The sequence below is a fragment of the Solea senegalensis genome, linkage group LG3 (genome assembly GCF_019176455.1).
Source record: "Solea senegalensis isolate Sse05_10M linkage group LG3, IFAPA_SoseM_1, whole genome shotgun sequence".
Taxonomy (NCBI): Eukaryota; Metazoa; Chordata; class Actinopteri; order Pleuronectiformes; family Soleidae; genus Solea; species Solea senegalensis.
The window spans coordinates 2436346-2458340 of record NC_058023.1 but is presented as its reverse complement, the minus strand read 5'-3'; the positions used below and the strand labels follow the sequence as shown (position 1 = coordinate 2458340).

Genomic DNA, 21995 nt, shown 5'->3' with positions numbered 1-21995 from the left:
CACCCAGGGGTATAAATCTAACCGAAACTTCACGTTAGCGCCACTTTTTGAATAGAAGGAGAAGGACGTCTCTGAGCAACAGGTACAGTAACTCCATGTTTAAGTCATATAAGTTAATAATTTAGCTTTCTATCTGTCTTTACAGTTGACATAAAGACTAAAAAGCACAAGTTGACACTGAGAGGCTGTTTATGAGGAATCAGTGTAAATACCAGGAACTGAAAGCCAGAATTCTTAATTCCTTTCCTTTTTAATTTACTCTTATTGTCTTTGTTGTCATGTCTGAATTGATTTTAATGTCAAAAACTAAAGGAAATGTACACAAAGTTGCTTAAATCTTGAGTGTTTGTTAATAATGTAATGATTCCTCACACAGGTCCAACAGTCTCTTCTGCTTGTCCGTCATCTTTGAACTTTGTGTGGACGTGTTCTCTGAGCTTCTTGTTCGTCTCAGCTTTGCTGTAAGAAAACTCCCCCGGCGTAGCTTGAAGATCTGGTGCAGAGTGACATGGTGAGTTAACATGAGAGCCTTGGTTCTCAAACTGTGCTACATGAGAGCCCTCTGGTGGTACATGGAGGAAATGCTATTCTGCTGTATATACCAGCAGGGCCGGCTCTTGGCATAGGCGATATAGGCGGTCGCCTAGAGCGCCATTTTTTAAAACAATGAAAATAAAAATTTTCTATTCCCAGTCGCCCTCATTTGTGTGTTCTCTCTTGAAAAGAGCGTCAACGGTGAAGTGTCTAGGCAGGTGTCATTTGATGATAGATGCTTTTCCTGCAAGGAAGTCCAGACGTGTACAATTTTAGTTGAAGTGAAAGACACGCTGGAAAGAGTTACCTGAAAGTTTGTTGTTGTTGGTTGCTGTAATTCAATACTTGAAAGTTGTGATTTTTTGCTGTTTGCTGTTGTTGTTCAAATTAAACATGTGTGATTGTTCATTTGGCTGGTGTAATTCGTGTGTGTGTGGGGGGGGGGCACCGGAGAGCAATCTCGCCTAGGGCACAAAATTAGGTAGAGCCGGCCCTGTATACCAGGGTATGTGATTGGAGTGGTTTGCGTCTGTTTTTCTCAACTGGAGCCTGGCATCAATCCCAATTCTGAGTTGGCAGCTGTTAGGAGCTGTCAGAGCATCTAAATTACACCTGATTACTGTCCACCTAACACAGTAATCTTCTCCTCACTGGGCAGGCCTCGTCATCAGACTGTCGCAGTAAAATAAAGGAAGAGAGGGATGATGACTTTGAACTTTCGGTGAGTCTACGATGATACACTGCATTCAGCAAACAGGCTGCAGGTCCTCTAATCTTTGTGTTTCCACTCTGATTTTCTACAGGCTGGTCACTCCCACATCTTCACCGTGCAATTTGAAAACAAAGACGAAGAACACACCGTACTCTGTGAGAGTCTGTGCACAGTGCTGGACGCGATGAAATCCAATGAAAAAATTAGAGAGGAGCTCACTTGTGCAGATGAAAACATTGTGATTCAGAGAGGCACAGGAGATAATGAGTGTACCATAGCCACACATTTCCCCTGTACTTTGCTCAAAGAGAATGAGAACCTACTCGTGTTAGTGAAAAAAGAAATCATTGAAAGAAAAACCAAAGAGGATCTACCTATACACCCAAAGAATGAATATGCCGTCTTCTACATTGACACAGATCCTGGACTAAATGCCAAAACAAAGCCGCTCTTCAGAAGCAATGCTCTCAAAAATTCAAACTACGTCTGTATTTACGGATTCAAAGAGATGACTGTGGTTGAAGCTCTGCAAAAAGATGGTCGCTTTGTTGATGATCTTGACAGTTTCTATCTGAAAAACATTGAAAATAAGAAACGTACTGAGTGTACGTTGAAAATTAAGGTTTTACATGGGAAGAAATTTAAGATATGCATGGAGAGGATGAGAAGGGAATCTGGCAAACTGCAGGGAACCCCAGGAGCAAAGGGCAGTGGCAACCTGCAGGGAACCCCAGGAGCAAAGGGCAGTGGCAACCTGCTGGAAACCCCAGGATCAATAAATTCACTGGTGCGAGTCTCAGAAGTAGCACATCAGATAGGTGTCCGTGTGATAAGAGCAGGGAAAAGGACAAACAACGACAACATAGAGGAGATTCGTCAAATACTGTGTGACCAGATTACACAGCTGAGAGCACTTATGGCGAAAAGAGTCCGTCAAAGACCTTTTGAGGAGCTGCTGGAATTGAAGAAGGAACATTTTGGAAAAATCCAACAATCATTCAGCGAAGTTCACAGAGTCAGAGAGCTGCTGAAACTGAGCAAATCAGTGTGTATGGTTGTGGTTTATGACATTTGTGTGGGCACTGGCTTTGTACTGTTTGACGACTTAATCCTGACCAATGCACATTTATTTAACAAAGTACAGCCAGAAAATGATGTACAAGTCTATGCCCTATTTGACTTTGAACTACCGCAGCCAAAAACAGATTACTGCGAATTCTTGTGTGAGAAAGAATTTATCGACATTGACAAAGAGCTAGATTATGCCGTACTTAAGCTCTGTCCAAGAGGCGAAAGATCAAAATCTCAAAGTAAAAAGAGCGTTGTGATACCACCAGGACTCCTGAAGAAGTTTGGTCCAGTACCTGAGAATGGTGAAGCCTGTATCATCGGACACCCAGAAAAAGATATTAAAAAAATGGATCCAACATGTATCATTGAGGAGGAGCAAAGGATCAACAAGATCAATGAGCACCTGAGTCAGTACAAAGACACCATATTCATTATCCAGTCAGTCGTGCATGAGCTCAAAAGCAAAGGCATTGAAAACATACTGAAGGGTGGAGCTGAAGCAGACAAATGTGTGACCTACAACACTTTCATGTATCATGGCTCTTCTGGCTCCCCAGTGTTTGATCAGTCGTGTCAAGTTTTCGGTTTGCACACGGCAGGATTCACCTACACATGGCCAGAGGGCTCTGAAGAGAGCGTGATTGAGTATGCCCTTCCTCTGCTTCACATATTCAACAAGTTTGTGAACAATCTGAGGGAGAAGAACAATGAGACGCTGTTGAAGAGAATCACTGAAGAAGCAAAAGGAAACCAGCACCTAAATATGTACTAGATCTCCGTCCTACACCTGAGCCCACACCTGAGCCCACACCTGAGCCCACGCACACCAATTAGGTGATCGGACCAGAGGTTCCTCAGCCAAACACATCTGGCTGCATAGGTTATCGTTTTCATGTTCAAAAAAAAAAAACGACGCGCTGTATGACCCACGGATTCTCAAAGACTGAGTCGGGACGCAAACTTGGATCACTGAGTTTTTTGGGGGGTAAAGATTTATACAGTGTTCGAATTACGTGGGAGCCAATGGGAGCTGGGCGCCCACGAAAAGGGGTTGGGCTTCCATGAAGGTAGTTGAATCGTACATCTGGGGGGGTCATTAGAAATATAACCAAAAACTATTTTGCCTTTGCCTTTTTCTCTGGCCTGCACTAAACACACGCCATTTTGTTCACACTTACTCGTTTTCTCTTTTGTACAAACCAGAAAAAGGAGAAAATCTGGTCCCTACCAGTCCGAACTTACGCCCTTGCCAAAAAAACACTTTTAATTGTTATTATTTTATTATTTTAATCACAAACAATGCAGTTGTCAATGTAAAGAGTATAATTTACATAAACGAGATACACAATTCGAACCCTGAATTTTAGTATAGATGTATTTCTAGTTAGTTAGTTGGTTAGTTAGTTAGTTTGCTCTTGTCATAATTGATGCTGTGATGTAGTTGATAATAGTTTGTCATTTTTAACAAGTGGGTCCCCATATATAAAGTTTGGGACACTAATGTAATCACCTACAAAAATGAAAGAAATTCAAAAAAATTTGGAAAACAAATCTGTTTTCTTTGTTAAATCTGTTAAATGTTACTCATGTTGTTTTTTTTATCGTTGACTTTGTATCAGCTTGTATTATTATCATTATTATTATTACACATTATTTTTTGTAGCACAGGTGATCATAGTCTGTATGTGGAGAGAAGCCATTTTAGCAGTGCCTGAAACCTGTGTTCTCTTGAATTACCACCAGGGGGCGATTCCATGGGTTTGTGTGTATGTTTCAATCAATGAGCCTACGTCTCATTAGTGCCTGCAGCTGCAAGGCATTCTAGTGAGAACCCTAGGGTTCTCACTAGAATGCCTTGCGATCATGCCTGATCACCCGAGCTCCTCGTCACAGCCACAGAATCCTCAGGTTTTTGATCCTCTTTGTGAGTGACGTTTCTTTTTGTAAGTTTTCTTAGCATAGCCTGTTAGCTGATACCGTAGTTAAGATTTATAACCCCTTTTGTTTTCCTCCTTGGGAGAGATTTTTTGTTTGTTAATTTTCACAGCCTTTTAGGAACTCCAATCACTAGGTTTGTGACTTACCTTTTATTAGTTAGATCCAATCATTTAGATTGTTTTTGATCTCATTCTTAGTTAGTTAAAGATCGCAAATCATTAGGATTGCGCTTTTGAGTTAGCTTTCGTTTTGAAGTGTTTAGAGCCGTGTTTTCCTCTGTTTGGAGAGTTTTCTGTTTAAGTTTTACATGATAACCATGATATTTTTTTGTTCCGCGTTTATAGTTCCGCAACGTTTCTCTTGTAGAGCGTTGCGCTCGCCATTTGTTATAGGTTTTCATAGCCACGCTTTTGTTTTTCCTCAGTAAAGAGGACCTGCCTTGAGAATTGTTTACGAGTGCCAATAAAGACAATTAAAAGGCCTCTGCGTCTGAGTCCTCTCTGATCCGTCTTGTTATCTCCTTTAAAACTTGGTGTTTTAAAGGGTGATTCCACCGAAATACCACTCTGTCTAAATGCTTTTAAAGGTTCAATCCACATGTTCAGATTTTATAACGCAGGTGTTCGGGAGGGGGCATCAGGGAGTGGGAGGGGTTATGAGTTATTCTCTTTTAAAGGGTGATTCCAACAAAATACCACTCAATCCTCTACCAGCACAAGTCCTGCACGCGACGACACATGCCGCAAGAACTGCAGGCACACTCGAAATTTCGGCACGGAATTGCGGAAATCTAGTTTCATTTATGATGCTTTTTAGACTCATTTATGAGCCTATAAATAAACCAGAAATGAAATAAAAGTCAGTCAGTCAGTCATCATCTAACCGCTTTATCCTCCACCAGAGGGTCGCGGGGGGTGCTGTGCCAATCTCAGCTACATCGGGCGATAGGCGGGGTTCACCCTGGACAGTTCGCCAATCCATCGCAGGGCCACACACAGCTAGAGACAAACAACCATTCACTCTCACACTCACTCCTATGGTCAATTTAGAGTGTCCAATTTACCTAATCCCCACACTGCATGTTTTTGGACTGTGGGAGGAAGCCGGAGAACCCGGAGAGAACCCACGCACACACGGGGAGAACATGCAAACTCCATGCAGAAAGGCCCTTGTTCCAACCGGGGCTCGAACCCAGGTCTTCTCGCTGCAAAGCGAAAGTGCTAACCACTACACTGCCGTGTGGCCCTGAAATAAAAGTTACACCCAAAAAACATCTATCCTCTACCTCTTTATCCTCAAGCCACACCAAAGAGTAAATCGTGATTTTAGCTCACAGGGACACAGGAAATGCTGGTCTACTGCTCCCTCATGTGGTCAGTTTTTGTCATTGTGGTGAATCATGAATTAGTGATGGAGGCAGCAGAGGATCAACAAACACTGTGTACTGTGATGTTAAAATCACTGATTTTCTCTATGGACTTTGGTGTGGGAGAGTGAGCAGAGTTTTATGTGAGCCTGCTTTGCTTCAGCATGTTCTCGGCACATGGGGGCGCTCACGACTCAGTCGAAACTATGTGTCCACACCTTAAATTTGTCTCATTGTGTGCGAAGTATTCATTTGTACTTTATTACAGCTGAACAGGAAATGACAACAACCTCAACAGCTTTTGAAATGTAAAATAAAAATAAGCTCTTCTTTTTTATAAAACAAATAATAAAATACGTCTGTGTCCCTTTTAGTTTCCTTGTATTCCCCTTTGTTCCTTCGTCTCATGAATGTTCACTGCCAGGATACTAAATGACTAAATGAATATATAACTTCTTACATGGAGATCCAGACATTCCAAGAAGAATCAGCACCTCACTTAACCCTCACGGAAGAAAAACACCAGCTCTGGTAGCAGAACACCAGAGAAACACTCGTCGCAACGCCGACCAAAATCTGCTCCTTACTTTTTGAAACTCTATCTCTTATTAATAACTTCTTCCTGCTCACAGAGTCAAAACAGTTAACCCTTTAGTGACCACACAGGTATGAAAGATTTGCAGTACAGTATTTTTTCTGCTCAGGGACAAAAGAAACCGGCAATGTCAGAATCAATAACTTACAGAAAGAAAGTAACCATAAGCCACCATAGTAAACCAGTCAAAAATGGTAGTGCAGGTGGTTCAGTTGTCTCTGTTTCTTGTGACTCAATGAAAACATAAGGAGCTACGACGAGGGACAGTGATGAAGCTTTTCAATGCTTACTGCTAGTGCTGTTTCCTGACATGATTCCAGTAGCCAATCACAGGGAAGACAGGGTTGGGCTTAACGGCTGAATACTGGAAGCACACCACTTGGCGCACTTTTTGAATAGCACGACCACCATCTCTGCGACAGATCATTCTAAAGCGGAAATTCTGCATCACCAGACTGAAGCTGAAGCTGACGTACTGAAGCTACGTGCGTGTCTGCAACAAACCCTTCTAAAAGCCGTCAGAATTCCACTTCGGAACACTGCGTCATCAAGGTAATGTGACATACGTGCCTTGCTCTCTACACTGGGGAAAAGAACGTACGTGCGCTTCTAGAACAAACCATTCCAAAAGCCGGAATTCAGTTGAAGATCAGGTTCAACGTGTTCGTGCGGTGTGAGTCACTGAGAAAATAATCGTCTCAGTAGCCAATCACAGGGAAGTCTCTCTCTAGCTGGCCAATCAGAAGACAGGGTTGGGCTTAACGGCTGTATACTGGAAGCACACGTCACACTTGGCGCACTTTTTTGAAGACAATAGCACGACAACCATCTCTGCGACTGATCATTCTAAAGCCGAAATTCTGCGTCACCAGACTGAATAAAAGAAGCTACGTGCGCGTCTGCGACAAACCATTCTAACAGCCGTCAGAATTCCACTTCGGAACACTGTGTCATCAAGGTAATGTGACATACGTGCCTTGCTCTCTACACTGGGAAAAATAACTTACGTGCGCGCTTCTAGAACAAACCATTCCAAAAGCCGGAATTCAGTTGAACATCAGGTTCAACTGAGTGTTGGTGCAGTGTGAGTCACTGAGAAAATAATCGTCTCACTATTAGAAAACAATAGTGAGTTTAATGGATAACTCAACATCCATCGAAACATACGGAGACAAGGAGCTGCTGAATCCGGTCCGATCGGTGTGTAAGATTAAGATTACGATATTGAATAGAGAAGATAAAGAATATTTGGGCACTGGCTTTGTGTTTTTTGACAACGTTCTCCTGACCAACGCACATTTATTTAACGGTTTAAAGGAAACAGATAAGATGATTGTCTTGACGTACAACTTAACATTTTTCTTTTCAGTACGTTCCATACGTTAAGCATACGTGTTAATTATGTAGCCTAAAACATAATATTCAGCTTAAGTGTACTGACAGATTCACATGTTGTACTAATGACAAACTCTGCTGACATTAGTTATGTGCTGGTCATCACGTCATATCAGTGATTAGCTAGCGTCTAGCTTGTTAAGCAGGTGCACAGTCAGCTAATCTATGCTCAGCTGTGGTGGCGCTGTATGAGACAGGCTACTTCACAACAGAGACAAACAAATGCAAGTTATAGCTTGGCAACTGAGGTGGCTGAGTGTGTTGGTGTTTGTGTATCTGGTGATTGTCAGATCTGGAGATCTGGAGGAGCTTCTTGGAAGTGAACTCTGCGCGACCAGAATCCAGCTTCGTTTAGCCCTAGTTACTTTTTATTCATAGTAAATATTGTTAAACTTTTTTTTTTTTTTTTGTACAAACCAGAAAAAGGAGAAAATCTGGTCCCTACCAGTCCGAACTTACGCCCTTGCCAAAAAAACACTTTTAATTGTTATTATTTTATTATTTTAATCACAAACAATGCAGTTGTCAATGTAAAGAGTATGATTTACATAAACGAGATACACAATTCGAACCCTGAATTTTAGTATAGATGTATTTCTAGTTAGTTAGTTGGTTAGTTAGTTAGTTTGCTCTTGTCATAATTGATGCTGTGATGTAGTTGATAATAGTTTGTCATTTTTAACAAGTGGGTCCCCATATATAAAGTTTGGGACACTAATGTAATCACCTACAAAAATGAAAGAAATTCAAAAAAATTTGGAAAACAAATCTGTTTTCTTTGTTAAATCTGTTAAATGTTACTCATGTTGTTATTTTTATCGTTGACTTTGTATCAGCTTGTATTATTATCATTATTATTATTACACATTAAAGAGCTTTGTTGTGATTTAGTTTTTTGTAGCACAGGTGATCACAGTCTGTATGTGGAGAGAAGCCATTTTAGCAGTGCCTGAAACCTGTGTTCTCTTGAATTACCACCAGGGGGCAACTCCATGGGTTTGTGTGTATGTTTTCTTTTGTGTGTATTTATGGTGCTTTTATTTTATTTATTAATAAATTAATTTATATTTACTTATTTTTGAGCCATTTTTTCATATTCACTCTGTTAAGAAAGAGATAAGCATACTAAAGAAATCTTTACAGTATCTAAACTCTACTAATATAATTCATGCTGGGCCCATGCTGTGATTGAGAGCACCATCCAGTAGCTGAAAGCTCCCACACCAAAGAGTAAGTCAGTGATTTTAGCTCACGGAGACACAGGAAATGCTGGTCTACTGCTCCCTCATGTGGTCAGTTTGTGTCATTGTGGTGAATATAAATAAGGGATTTAAAATGCCAAAAAGTGACAAAATAAGACATTTGGATTTAGTGATGGAGGCAGCAGTGGATCAACAAACACTGTGTGCTGTGATCTTTGGTGTGGGAGAGTGAGCGGTTTTACCCACCCGTGCCTGCTTTACTTCAGCATGTTCTCGGCACATGGGGGCGCTCATGACTCAATCGAAACTGTGTCCATACCTCATACCACCACTCCTTAAAAAACATTAACTATCAATTTAAGTTAAACCTTCATCCTTCTGTCTTAGTCTTTTCTTTCCTCCAATGTTTCTGAAGCTGCTTTTGTTTCTCCCTCTCTTCCTTCCTCTTGTTTTCATCCTCCATCACGTTGTCTTTTTCAGTCATCCTGTCCTCTTCCTCTCAAAACGCTTCGGAGACTTCTCCAGAACTCCCCCCTCCTCTCGTCATCCTGAGGCCACTCCAGGTACGTGGTCGAGCACATGAGTTTGCGGAGTTTGCAGAAACGTTTGGGGATGTTGTCCTTTGGCAGCGGCTCCAGCAGGATCAAGATGGCCGGCTGGCCACTGGTGTTCCCATCGAAAAGCCAGAAATGGGAGAAGTCCAGCTCGTAGCGACACCACTCGGACTTGACAAAATTCTCGGACAGGACGAAGACTGTCTGCCTGCTGCGTTCGATGGCGCTCATGATGTTGTCTGCAATCCACCGCCCGGGGAGGAAGTCCCGCTTGTGGAGACACAGGGTCAGAGGCGGAGAGTCGTCATCGGTCTCTCTGGAGAAACAGTAAGACACAGTTGGTCGACATGAATCTGTGTAAGCAGGGATTTAAATCACAAGTGGAAGTTCAGCTGGCCATGGTATGCTTTGGGTGAGTAAATTGTAGCTTAACAAATAAATTCTAGAGCTGCAATGATTACTTTCATAATCGATTAATCTGTTGATTATTTTCTCGATGAATCGTTTGGTCTCTAAAAAATTAGAAAACCTTAAAAAATGTTGATCGGTGTTCGTCAAACCTGGAAATGATGATGTTCTCAAATGTCTTGTTTTGTCCAAAAAACCAAAATGATTCACTTTTAATGATTTCTTTGTTCTCCAGGGCAAAGAAATGAAGAAACATTTAAGAAGCTTAAACAATCGGAAATGTTGTTTCAAGCATGAAAAAAGCTTCAAACCGATTAATCGATTATCAAAATAGTTGTCGATTAATTTAGTAATCGATTGATAATTGATTCCATTAAAAAACCTGTTACTTTTGTACCCATCTCAACATTTCACAATGGTAATGCAAATGTAGAGGCTTGAAAATAGCTAACTGTATGAGTAAATTAAATAGAAAGAAAAGGCAGACACCCCCTATTTCTTATTTTCTTTTTTCGGTTAATGTAATTGCTTCATCACTCATGTAATTTAACTGCAGAGAAACACACACCATTCATTGTTGGACAGACGACATTTCACATCCAGGCCGCTAGGTGGCGCATTGCACTTGGGTAGAGAATAGCATTGCTGACACGCACAGAGGAAGAATAAAGGTAACGCCGGCGCGACGCGCGTGTCTCTGTTATTTTCACTACAGGTCAGTAAACATGCCTTAAAATGAGTGTAACATGTAACTGATGGGATCGTTTGCACGGTTTGGTTAGAGTAACAAGTTGTTGTGGGAATGTTGTGTAAACGGAGATAGAGGACTGTAAGCTAACTGGCTAATGCTAGCCGACGTGCGTGTGTGCGCGCGCGCGTGTCAGCCAGCGGGAAAAGCAAGTCCAAACACTAAACTCCTGAATAAACTCAATGCACTTTATGCAGAATGTACTTAATTGATTGAAGTTATTTGGAATAATATGAATGTATTTGTGGTTTTTGTGGCTTAAGTCAGAGAGATGTGTTTGCCAAGTCATTTTGAAAAGTTTAAGTAAACTTTTGCACCGTAAGACATTTTCTGTGAGACTCTAAAAACAAAAGCATTTATTATTTTTCGTGATATGGTTGAAAGATATGGGAATACAGATTGGAAGAATGACTATTTGCTTATCTGATTCTTGAGTGGATGTGTTACGGGCCTAAGCAGCCTGAGTTATACTGTAATCTTGTGCATTAAATGAACATGTGAAGCGATTGTTACTGCTCTAGCTTAGCATACCTGAATGGCTATGTTATACAAAACAAGTTTACAAGATATTAGTCTACAGGCAATGAACAATGTTTGATACCAGAAGTATAATTTTGTGGAAGAATAAATCCTCCTGCGTGAAGATAACACCATCTCGACGTGTGTGTTATTTTCACTACTGGAGAAATAACTTGCTGCTTTCCCTGACTGCCCAGTCAGGGAGGTAACACAAATATCCGCATGACCTAATGAAATGAACCACTTGGTGGAAACGGAGGCTTTCGACACTTACCCTGACTCCTCCAGCTCAGGTACCAGAAAGGATTCTACCCAGCCAGCATCTCTTTCACTGTAGGAAACAAATGCATCAAAGGACAGCAGCGCTTCTGAACCTGCTGCATCTCGGAGTCGCCGCTGACGGGAGCTGCGCTTGGCCCTCAGCCACGCCCACATCATCCCGAGGTACCAGAAGGCATGAAGGCGCCACAGCAGGACGATGACCAGAATCCCAACAAACAACAGCACACCGCAGCACACCAGCACAAACAAAACCCTGTGGCATTCAACGACAGACAAGTGGACGTGACCCACCGCCTGCCCCTGCAGGTAGAGAGGAGCGTCACAGACGTAGCCCTCCTCCTCGTCTGTTAAATGCACACCTTCATCTCCTTTAATGCTCGACTGGATGAAGGGGACAAAGTCGCAGGAGCAGACAAACTTGTTGTGACCGGCTTGGAGGTTCTGGAGTCGTCGGTACGACTGGAGGTCTGAACGGCTGAACATGTTCAAGGTGTTCGACTGTGGAGGAACGCAAAGGCGTCACATAGCAGAGCAGGACGGACGCGGATATATGCAATGTGATTTCTTCTCACCTGTATGGTCAGTGTTTGAAGACTGGGGAACAAACTTCCCACAGGCAGCTTTAGAAACTTATTCCCAGACAGGTGGAGCTCTCTCAGGGTGGGCAGGGCCATGGTGAAGCCTTGGAGATCATTGTTGCTCAGATCCAACACCTGCTTGCCATAAAGTACAAGGTTTTGATGAGTGTTACTGCTGTGCTCGTTTGAGGTCAGCTGCACGGTCCATGTTCAGTACCTGCAGAGTTGTTGGTAGACAGGGGGTGACAGTCGTGAGTTTAGCTCCAGAGATGTTGAGGTGCCACAGGGTGGAGGGCCAGGAGCAGCTCTGGGGCATGAAGCTGTAGTGGGTCCTGCTGATGTCCAAGTGGGTCAGTTTGTGAAGTTTTGCCACCAGTCGACTCAATGTGGACAAAGACTGGGTGAAGGTTGGACAGAGGAGAAGTAGAGGTGAGTATTTTTTTAATTGATTCTCGGAGAGAATCTATAATTAATTTATTCATGTTTTGAGGGAACACCTTGAGAGTATTTCCGCTGATGTTTAAAACGCGGAGGTCCTTAAGTGTGCCATTTCCATCGCACAGAGTCTCAGTCAAGGTCAGGTCCGTCAGCAGGTTGTCAGACAGGTCCAGGTACTGCAGGTTCATGAAAAGGCCAGTGGTGGCACATGGAATCACAAACGCCTGAGGACAACAAAGAAGCAGTGAACTTTAGGAAGATTGGTGAGAGTTTGACCTTCACGTAGGATGTGTCATGGTTGTTTCTCACAGCAATTTCCCAGAAATTAGGCTTATTATATACTCATAAAAATTATTTTTTGCAGTGTGTGATGTGGGGTAATAATCGACTCTTACCCTGGCGTTTATGACGGACACCATCCTTGGGGTACTGCAGCAGAAACCCCAGCTGCAGGAACGACACAAACTTATAGACCTCCAACACCACAATGTCTCGTAAGAAGAACCTGTCTATGCTTCTTTGATCGGTCCAGTTTGCTTTCTCCCACCTTAAAACAACCAAAGAAGATCTTGTTAGGGCCCGAGCACTCACAGTGGTGTGAGGACCTATTGTTCTTCTAAGAATTATTATTTTTCTCTCCAAAGAATCTCTAATTTGACCCCCTAAACATGTGTGAAAACTGGCTCAGTAGTGCCCCCTGAGGTAAAACGCCAGTGGAGCAGGCATAAACTTAATTGCACCGAACTTGGCCTGGACTCAACAGGAAGTCATTGTCACCATTTGTTGTTTGTTAGCAGTATTATAGAAACTCCTTAATAAGTACAGGAGCTGTGATGCATTGATTGCAATTCAGAGTTTGTACATTAGGTGGCATTGTAGCACCAGGTATAGACTAGTGAAATAGTGTTGTTGCCAACTGTGTGAACCCCAACCCAAGTTCAAAACAAAAGTTTTATTTGTAATGCACTTTATATTGAACAAACAATCTCAAAGTGCTACATACATAAAAAAAATAATAAATAATAATTGGAGAGGGAACGTCTCCAATTAAACTTAAAACATGTCCTTCAATGTTTCATATATGTCTTTGTATAGCATCTTAAATGTGAATATTTCCTGGTTCGTTAGTTGCAGACGTTCAGGAAGTCCAGGGTGCTGGACTTTTGTGTCAAACAACATGGAGCGTCACAAAATTCAAAGTGAAGTGAGTCAGCCTAATGTACTACACAGTAACTCAGTAGCTAGTAATGGGCTAGCCCCTACAATCTGAACTATTGGTTTAAGGCCTCTGGCACCATGTTGAGGATGGAACCAGAAATTCACAGATGTCACCTGTAACCAGGCTCCTATTGGAACAAAATCGACATCATGTTCTGTTGAAAAGCTTTTCCTGACGTTATAAATGAAGTGAGAAGTGGAAGCTCATTTGAAGCTTCGCCCCCTAGTGGCTGTTCAAAATATTCTCATCTCTGGATTGGCCTCAACAAGCAAAATGCAAGTCTACCTCCACTTATTATCTATTCGAACAGAAACGAAAATGTCTGGTTTCCTACCTGCCCACTCCGGACAGTGTGACGCCATCCATGGACAAGGTGGAGACTGGAACTCCGTCCAAAACCTCCAGGAGGTCGACTATGGCCTTATCAGTAACAAAAAGGTTACGGAAGGTCATGTGCCTAAGGGGAGACGCCACAGAAGTGACACCAGTGGTTTTTTCTTCTTCCACACTATTTTTTAGGCTAGTAATCATGGCCATACCTGACCCTCCTTTTCGCCGCCTCTCTTAATGGCTGAACAGCCTCACTCCCGAGCAGATGGAGGTCCACCAGGACGATGGGCGTCTCTGGGTACGTGACGTCAGCGAGCACAGTCGAGGCCAAAGCTGCATTTGTTAGAAACGGTCCCCGGAGGCTCAAAGTGACGTGACCCAACGGCCAAACATACGCAAGAGCCCCAGACTCGTACCTGCACAGGAAGAGTTAAAGGCCACAAGGAGAACTCATGTCCTTCAATGTTTCATATATGTGTTTGTAAAGCACTGGAACTGGAACAGTTGTTGTAAAATAAAACGCCGGAACAAAAGACTTTTCAGCTTTTCAGAGCTTTCAGCTGCCGAGCCTGTGGCACCAGCTCCCACTTTGGGTCCAGGAGGCAAAAACTGTCCCTACATTTAAGTTAAAGTTAAAAATGTATACACACTCAGAATTAGAATCAGGTAAAAAATAACAGAAGTGTTGAAATGACCTGGTCAGGTTGTTGGCGTGGACAACAAGTTCCTCCAGCTGTGTGACTCCCCACAGAACTCCTCTCTTTATCTCGACCAGAGCAGGGCCTCCGAACCCCAGCCACCTCAGCCCGAGCAGCCGCTCAAACACTGGCACTGAGCCCACGCAGCTGCAGAAGAGGGCGGTGTTCATACAAGGCAGGTAAAAATATGTGGACAGAAGTTTCTCCCCCCCATTACCTGTACGGGTTGTTGAGCACGTTCAGCCGCCGCAGAGAGCCGAGCTCGCTGAACCATTGGCGCTTCAGGAACGTGAGCTGATTGTCCGACAGGTCGAGGTCCTCCAAGTTCTTAAGGGAGTCCATCGCTGATGTGTGGATCTCAGCCAGTCCGTTACCTGTTTGTTGTAATGTTTAAAAACGAGCAAATGAAAGTTTTTGAACTTTAAGACGATTCCAAACAAAGGTAGCGTGTAACCTGAACAATTTCCATTTAATGTTTCATCTAAAAAAAAAAGAAATATATGTGTATATATATATGTATGTATATATGTATATATATACATATATATACTGTGTATATGTATATATATGTGTATATATATATTTATATGTATTTTTTAAAGCATATTTTTACAATTAGTGTGATGAGCCTCAACCTGGCTGATACCTGACTCCCCTGCCTGACGGGCCTTTCAGCTGTAAGCCGCTTGAACCAGACGTGTCCAAGGGAGCTGCAGCATCTTTCTCTTCTTCTTTGGGAGGAATGCATTCAATTCCCTGTGTCCAGACTTGTACAGAGGGCCACCCGATGGAGAAGTGGGATACTATAGGACCCTGATGTGCGAGTATACCAGGGTCTGCAATATGTGATGCGCGGCATGTGTGCCTAAGTATACCACGGGCTTAAATTGACTGTAGGTGAGAGTTGATGGTTGTTTGTCTCTGTAATGGACTGGTGATCTGTCCAGGGTGTGACCTGCCTTTCGCCCTATGTCAGCCGAGATTGGCACAGCCCCCCCCACAAAGGATAAAGTGGTAGAAAATGGATGGATGGATGTTCTTGGGACTGTGGGAGGAACCCAGAGAACCTGAAGAGAACCCACCGTCTGTTTTTAGCTATGTTGGTCAGTATTATCGAGACAGAAAACAGAAAAAAACATTGTTACCATGAAGAAGCAGAGCCTTCAGGTGGGTGTGGCCTCTCAGGTCGTCTTTGGCGACCGAGGTGATGTTGTTGAAGGATAGATCCAGAGAAACTGCACGGTCTGTAACCGCAGGAACACGGACAAACCCACCGCGGGAGCAGTCACAGGAGAATCGCAGGTCACAGCGGTCACAGGTCGGCCCCTCCCTCTGAGCCCAGCACAGGGAGAGGAGGAACAAGAGGGGGGCGGAGTTAAGGTTGGCCTGCTGTCCCATACTGAAGGAGAAAAAGTCAAGACTGAGGTCATTGATGCAAGAGAGTGGGAAGAAGTGATGATTGTCGCCAACAGGGGACTTTGCATTATTTTCTGCATTTCTGCCAATGAGTGACAAATTTATTAATTTCTTTGCTGCAACATAGCAACGGAGTTTTCCTCTGTTGTCATGACACAATGTTACGTTCAAATAAACAAAGGTAAAGAATGATAGAAGAGCCAATTTAATTTATTCTATTAAATTATTTTAACCTTTAAATCAACCAAATTTCAATTAACTTGGGTATCGAGGTAAAAGTTTTTGGATTTGATTGCTCGTTGGATAATTTAAAAACTATGAAATATAGAAAAATAAAAATACTAAAGCACAGATAATTACAGAGAATTATAAACTGCATGTAATCGGATTACTTCCTAGCAGAAGTAGCAAACAAGGGAGTTTTGTTTGTAAAAAGGTTTTTGCAGCGATCGATCAAATGTAACGAAACGTAAATGAAACTGAACGTTTGTCTTAGAGTCGTCGTCGTCTTACCTTTCGTCGTTGTCTTCTTCTCGACAAAGACAAAGATGGTGTTTTTGTGTCGGTGCAGAGAGGAAGTGACTCGTCACAGCTGTAACCGAGCGTGAAAAACAGGCAGCAAGCATGAAAATTCACTCTGAGGCACCACTGGTGACATGGTGAAGCGTGTGTGTGTGTGTGTGTGAGGGATTAAATGTCCTCAACTCACTGTGAAGTGAAGACAAACGTCCTGATGATGCAGTGAAATGACAGTAAATCTGTGGTTTGTGTTACATGGTTTGTGTAATAAAACACTGTAACGTAAAGACTGTGAGACCAAAACCACTTCCTGTTTGTCATGAAGACAAACGACGTCCACGGTTATTGGACACAGAGAAGAACAGGAAGAGACCACGTCATTATTATTATTAGCATAACGGTACCTAATTACTGCACATAATCTGACCACTTTGTTTACTCTGATCTTTTATCTAATCTGATGGGCTTTTTGCCTATTTTTGTAATATGAATACTTTGTTTACACAATTGATTAATCTGATTATATTTTACTTAATTACTGAACGTAATCCTTGATACTTTATTTAATCTGATTATATTTTACATAATAACGGCATGTAATCTGAATACTTTTGTTTCTGATTATTTTGATTATATTTGACTTAATTACTAATCTGAGTACTTTGTTTATTCTGGTACTTTATTTAATCTGATTATATTTTCCCTAATTACTGCACATAATCTGGCTACTTTTTTTCTTAGCTATTTTATCTAATCTGATTATTTTGTGCCTTATTATGTAATCTGAATACTTTGTTTATACCATTGATCATTCTAATATGATTATATTTGACCGATTTACTGCGTGTAATCTGAGTACTTACTTACTCTGGTACTTTATCTAATCCGATTATATTTTACCACTATTTTGGGATGTTTGTGACTAAATGGGAACATGGGAGTGGTTTAATCCAATCACAGGAGGTCGACATTTGACCTGTCCAACAGGAAACTCAAGTTTGTAAACCACTCACTCTCCCACACCAAAGTCCAGAGAGAAAAGCTGTGATTTTCAGGAGCCGCTGGTCTGCTGCTGCCTCGTGTGGTCACTTTGTGTCACTGGGGTCAATCTGAACAAAGGATTTAAAATGCCGAAGTGACAAAATAAGACATTTGAAGTGGCAGCAGTGGATCAACAACTCCTGTGTGCTGTGACGTTAAAATCACTGATTTTCTCTCTGGGGTTTGGTGTGGGATAGTGACCATTAAAGAACAGGTGTACCTAACAAAGTGACCAGTGAGTGTTCGTGTCTCATAGGCGCAGTAAATCAGTCTCATGCTTATATGTGAAAATAATGCTTGACCCAAATTTGCCACAAAATGATTCAACCAAACAAAGAAGGAACAAAATTTGGCAGTGAAATAAGTTCCTAAAGTTACACATAAAAAAAACTGGAGACGAGGTCACAGCAAACGGCGACAAAGACACAAAGGCGTGGAAAATAATCTGAGCTCAAAGTGATCGCGAAGAGAGGAAGACGAGGAGTGTGAGAAAGAATCGAGACGACAGACGCTGCACGATAAAAGTCAGGGAAGAAGAAGAAGAAGAAGAGACTCGTCACCGCAGCTTCTGATTCTGAGTGAGTCCACTTCTCATTTTTAATCAATAATCCCAGATTAATATGGTTCATAATTAATAATATGTTTTAATTTGACAAGTAAATAAATAAATAATAATAATCATCTGATTATTTTGTTTTCTCCATTTACCCAAGCGGATTATATCTACTTTGTGACTGCATGTAATCTGATTAGTTTGTTTTCTCAGTTTACCATTATATTTACTTCATGACTGCATGTAATCTGATGACTTTATTTACTGCATGACTGCATGTAATCTGATTACCTGTACTCCCTTTACCCAAACTGATTATATTTACTTCATGACTGCATGTAATCTGATGACTTTATTTACTTCAAGACTGCATGTAATCTGATTACCTTTACTCCCTTTACCCAAACTGATTATATTTACTTCATGATTGCAAGTAATCTGATTACTTTGTTTACCTTTATACTAATCTGATTCTATTTGATTGAATTGCTGCATGTAATCTGATAACTATGCTAACTCTTTTACAGTATCGCCATGATGACCATGACAACCATGACGTTTGCTCATGTCGGCCTCGCTCTCTGCGTCCTTGTGACCCTGGCGCAAGCTGCCCCGCCCAACGCCACCTCCCCCTCCCCCATTGGGAGACACGTTCCCAACTGCGAACTCCAGAAACAGCGCTGCTACCAGTTGATCGGGAGTTACTGCCCTTCGTGCGACATGAACGGAAACTTTGACGCGATGCAGTGCTCAGGTTCCACGGGCAGGTGCTGGTGCGTCGACGTCATCACCGGAGTGATGATTCCGGACACGCAGACGGAGCTAGGACCGCCCCATTTTGACTGCAGTGAGTAATGAAATATTTTCTTCCACGCCAAACCCCATCGAGAAAATCAGCGATTTAAGGTCGCGGGGACACACGAGCTGCTGGTCCACTGCTGCCTCGTGTGGTCACTTTGTGCCACTAAGGGTAATCTGAACAAAGGATTTCAAAAGCCGAGGTGACAAAATAAGACGTTTGAACTTAGTGATGGAGGCAGCAGTGGATCAACAACTACTGTGTGCTGTGATGTTAAAATCACTGATTTTCTCTATGGGGTTTGGTGTAGAGACAGTTTAAAAAGCTTCAGCTGGAAAAGGCTGTTTTGTGGAATTATCTGTATAATGAAAAAGTGCCATAAACGAGTGAATGTGAGAGAAATTCCCAATGCTTGCAGGCAACATGTACTTCTGTCCCGACGGCTGGACCCTCTTCAAAAAAAGGTGTTTCATCTTCATCAGCACCCCGAAGAAGTGGAGCGAGGCTGAGGTGAGGCTGGGACAAACATCGGGTCGTCAGTGTGTGAGCGTCCTCTACAGGCGACAGTGTTGATGTTGAGCGTGAGCGTTCCTCTGTCCTGCAGGTCTACTGTCAGTTCGACGGCGGGAACCTGGCGTCGATCCACAGTTATGAGGAAAACCACTTTGTGATGGCGTTGACCAGAGGAGACGGACACGAGTTTCCTGAAACGTGGATCGGAGGCTTTGACGCCGTAGTTGTACGCAGTCGATCGTCTGCAGTGACACGTTTACATGATGTTCATATGTATATATACATATACATATATATATATGTATATATACATACGTTTATGTGTGTGTGTGTGTGTCCACAGACTGGTTTGTGGATGTGGAGTGACGGCTCCAAGTTCTACTATGAAAACTGGCAGGACTACACCAGTCCAAGCTCCTCTCAGGACTGCCTTAGGATGAATTATGGAAGTAATGAGACACACACACGCACAACCTTTTAAACCTCTGATTTAATCCATAAAAAAAGTACCTTCATGTCATGTAAGCGCAGACTGTGCAGTAATAAAATACTTGAAACAGAAGTTTCTCGACCGCTCACTCTCCCACACCAAACCCCATAGAGAAAATCAGTGATTTTAGAATCACAGCACACAGGAGTTGTTGATCCACTGCTGCCTCCATCACTAAGTTCAAACGTCTTATTTTGTTGGGTTTTAAAATCCTTCATTCAGGTTTACCTCAGTGACACAAAGTGACCACACGAGGCAGCAGTAGACCAGCAGCTCCTGTGTCCCCACCAGCTAAAATCACTGATTTTCTCTATGGGCTTTGGTGTGGGAGAGTGAGCGGTTTACAAACTTGAGTTTCCTGTTGGAAAAGTCTGTGATTCTCACGAAATATTCTTAAGATATCGTCGACTATCGCAGTTACCCTGACGCTATAATGAACCCAAGTCTGAAGACTGAAGTCTAAACTGTTTGTGTCTGTGTTGTTGTTGTTGTTTTGCAGTTGAACTCAAGTGGTACCAAGATTCCTGCAGCGATCTGCACCCGTTTGTTTGTGCCAAGATCATCTGAACTTGGACACGCGACGACCGGAAAAAAACTGCGGCAGCTCCTCCCGCTGTACTTCCTTCTTCTTTGTCGTTACAGAACAGTTGTGTTCAAAATAATAGCAGTGTGTTTAAAAAACGTGAGTAAAGCACAAACTCCTTATATTCTCCATATATCAAAACAATCAAAAACTGCTTTACAGAAAATGAAGAACTGTTTACTGCATAAACTGGAACATCTTCAGGATTCAGCACTGAACTTACGTTCCGTTGAATGACCACTGTTTCCCATCTGTGGAGGTTCCAGCCCACGATGATTTGACAGCATTCCACAATTCATCTGCATTTTCTTGCTTTTTGCCTCACAAATAGCATTTTTTGACATCACCTCGCAGGTTTTTTATTGGACTGAGGTCTGGGGAATTGTGCTGGCCACTCCATAACTTTAGTTTTGTTGGTCTGGAACTGGTTGTAACCTCTTCAGCACACGTCTTTTTGTTAACAGAGGGACTGAGTGGGGGGGCGTCGTCTAATCGCCGCAGTCCTCACAGGTAACTTCAGCGCGTCTTTGATGGGCCTGGAGCTGAGAAATGCGTGTTGTACTTAACGAAGAGGCACCTGATTGACCTCACTCATCAGTGATTGATCTGGTTACACGTTATTATTTTGAACACAACTGTATGACCAGCGTCTCTAGGTTAGAGTTATTTTTTTGTCATAAATGCATCACTATGACAGTCATATGGTGAAAGTTTGAGTCATAAAAATGTTCTTCCATGCATAAAAAAACCCCAATAAAAATTCTACTGACTGTAACATGTTTTGGTTTGTCCAAAAAACACCACAGGGCTTGGATTAAATCCATGCTTTTGGACAAGTTTGTAAAGCACTCACTCTCCCACACCAAACCCCAAAGAGAAAATCAGTGATTTTAACGTCACAGCACACAGGAGTTGTTGATCCACTGCTGCCTCCATCACTAAGTTCAAATGTCTTATTTTGTCAATTCGGCATTTGAAATCCTTCATTCACATTTGACACAAAGTGACCACACGAGGCAGCAGTAGACCAGCAGCTCCTGTGTCCTCTTGAGATTTTCTCTACGGACTTCTGTGTGGGCGAGTGAGTGCTTTACAAACGTTTAAATGCAAGACAAAGGCATCGTTGTGATGTTGTGGACTGAACCTGATGTAGATGATGTAGACGTACTGTAGGTGCGGAGCACAGGGGGCGCTCACGGCTCACTCACGGCTGATAAAGCTCATCATGGCAACTCAAAAAACCCGATCTGCCCCTTTAAAACGTGGACGCTTGAACCCGTGAACCAGGCGGTTTGGTAACTTGTCCTTTTGGACTCAAATATCAGTTTGCTTCATCGTCCTAATTCCCAAAAGTGACCAGAGTAAATATTACACCCACTCAGTTTATGTTCATGTACTGCAAATATTGCTGTTACTGTTATTTTTTTTAATGTTTTTCTCTGTTTTGTTTGTTCTTGAACGGCACATGATTTTAATCAGATTTAATTCCCTTAA

The 21995-nt window shown here is 42.4% G+C and overlaps 3 protein-coding genes across 3 annotated transcripts; 2 read left to right on the top strand and 1 right to left on the bottom strand.

Moving 5' to 3' along the window:
* Positions 1 to 45: 45 nt before the first annotated feature.
* LOC122766854 (serine protease FAM111A-like) lies at positions 46 to 4736 on the top strand. The gene is made up of 4 exons (XM_044022058.1): positions 46 to 82; positions 377 to 511; positions 1193 to 1255; positions 1338 to 4736. The coding sequence occupies exons 2-4, from the start codon at positions 509 to 511 to the stop codon at positions 3087 to 3089; spliced, it is 1818 nt and encodes a 605-aa protein (XP_043877993.1). The 5' UTR covers positions 46 to 82; positions 377 to 508; the 3' UTR covers positions 3090 to 4736.
* Positions 4737 to 8656: 3920 nt separating this feature from the next.
* Positions 8657 to 16010, bottom strand: tlr2 (toll-like receptor 2). Its single transcript, XM_044022057.1, is given in 12 exon segments — positions 8657 to 9683; positions 11317 to 11822; positions 11897 to 12037; positions 12120 to 12299; positions 12400 to 12564; positions 12736 to 12759; positions 12761 to 12887; positions 13894 to 14016; positions 14099 to 14305; positions 14585 to 14734; positions 14805 to 14961; positions 15733 to 16010. Coding segments are annotated over 12 exon segments (2427 nt in total). The 5' UTR covers positions 15986 to 16010; the 3' UTR covers positions 8657 to 9289.
* Positions 16011 to 17754: 1744 nt separating this feature from the next.
* LOC122766917 (ladderlectin-like) lies at positions 17755 to 21327 on the top strand. The gene is made up of 6 exons (XM_044022158.1): positions 17755 to 18141; positions 18644 to 18963; positions 19334 to 19425; positions 19520 to 19654; positions 19772 to 19877; positions 20418 to 21327. Exons 2-6 carry the CDS (start codon positions 18651 to 18653, stop codon positions 20483 to 20485), a joined length of 714 nt encoding a protein of 237 aa, XP_043878093.1. The 5' UTR covers positions 17755 to 18141; positions 18644 to 18650; the 3' UTR covers positions 20486 to 21327.
* The last annotated feature ends 668 nt before the right edge of the window (positions 21328 to 21995 follow it).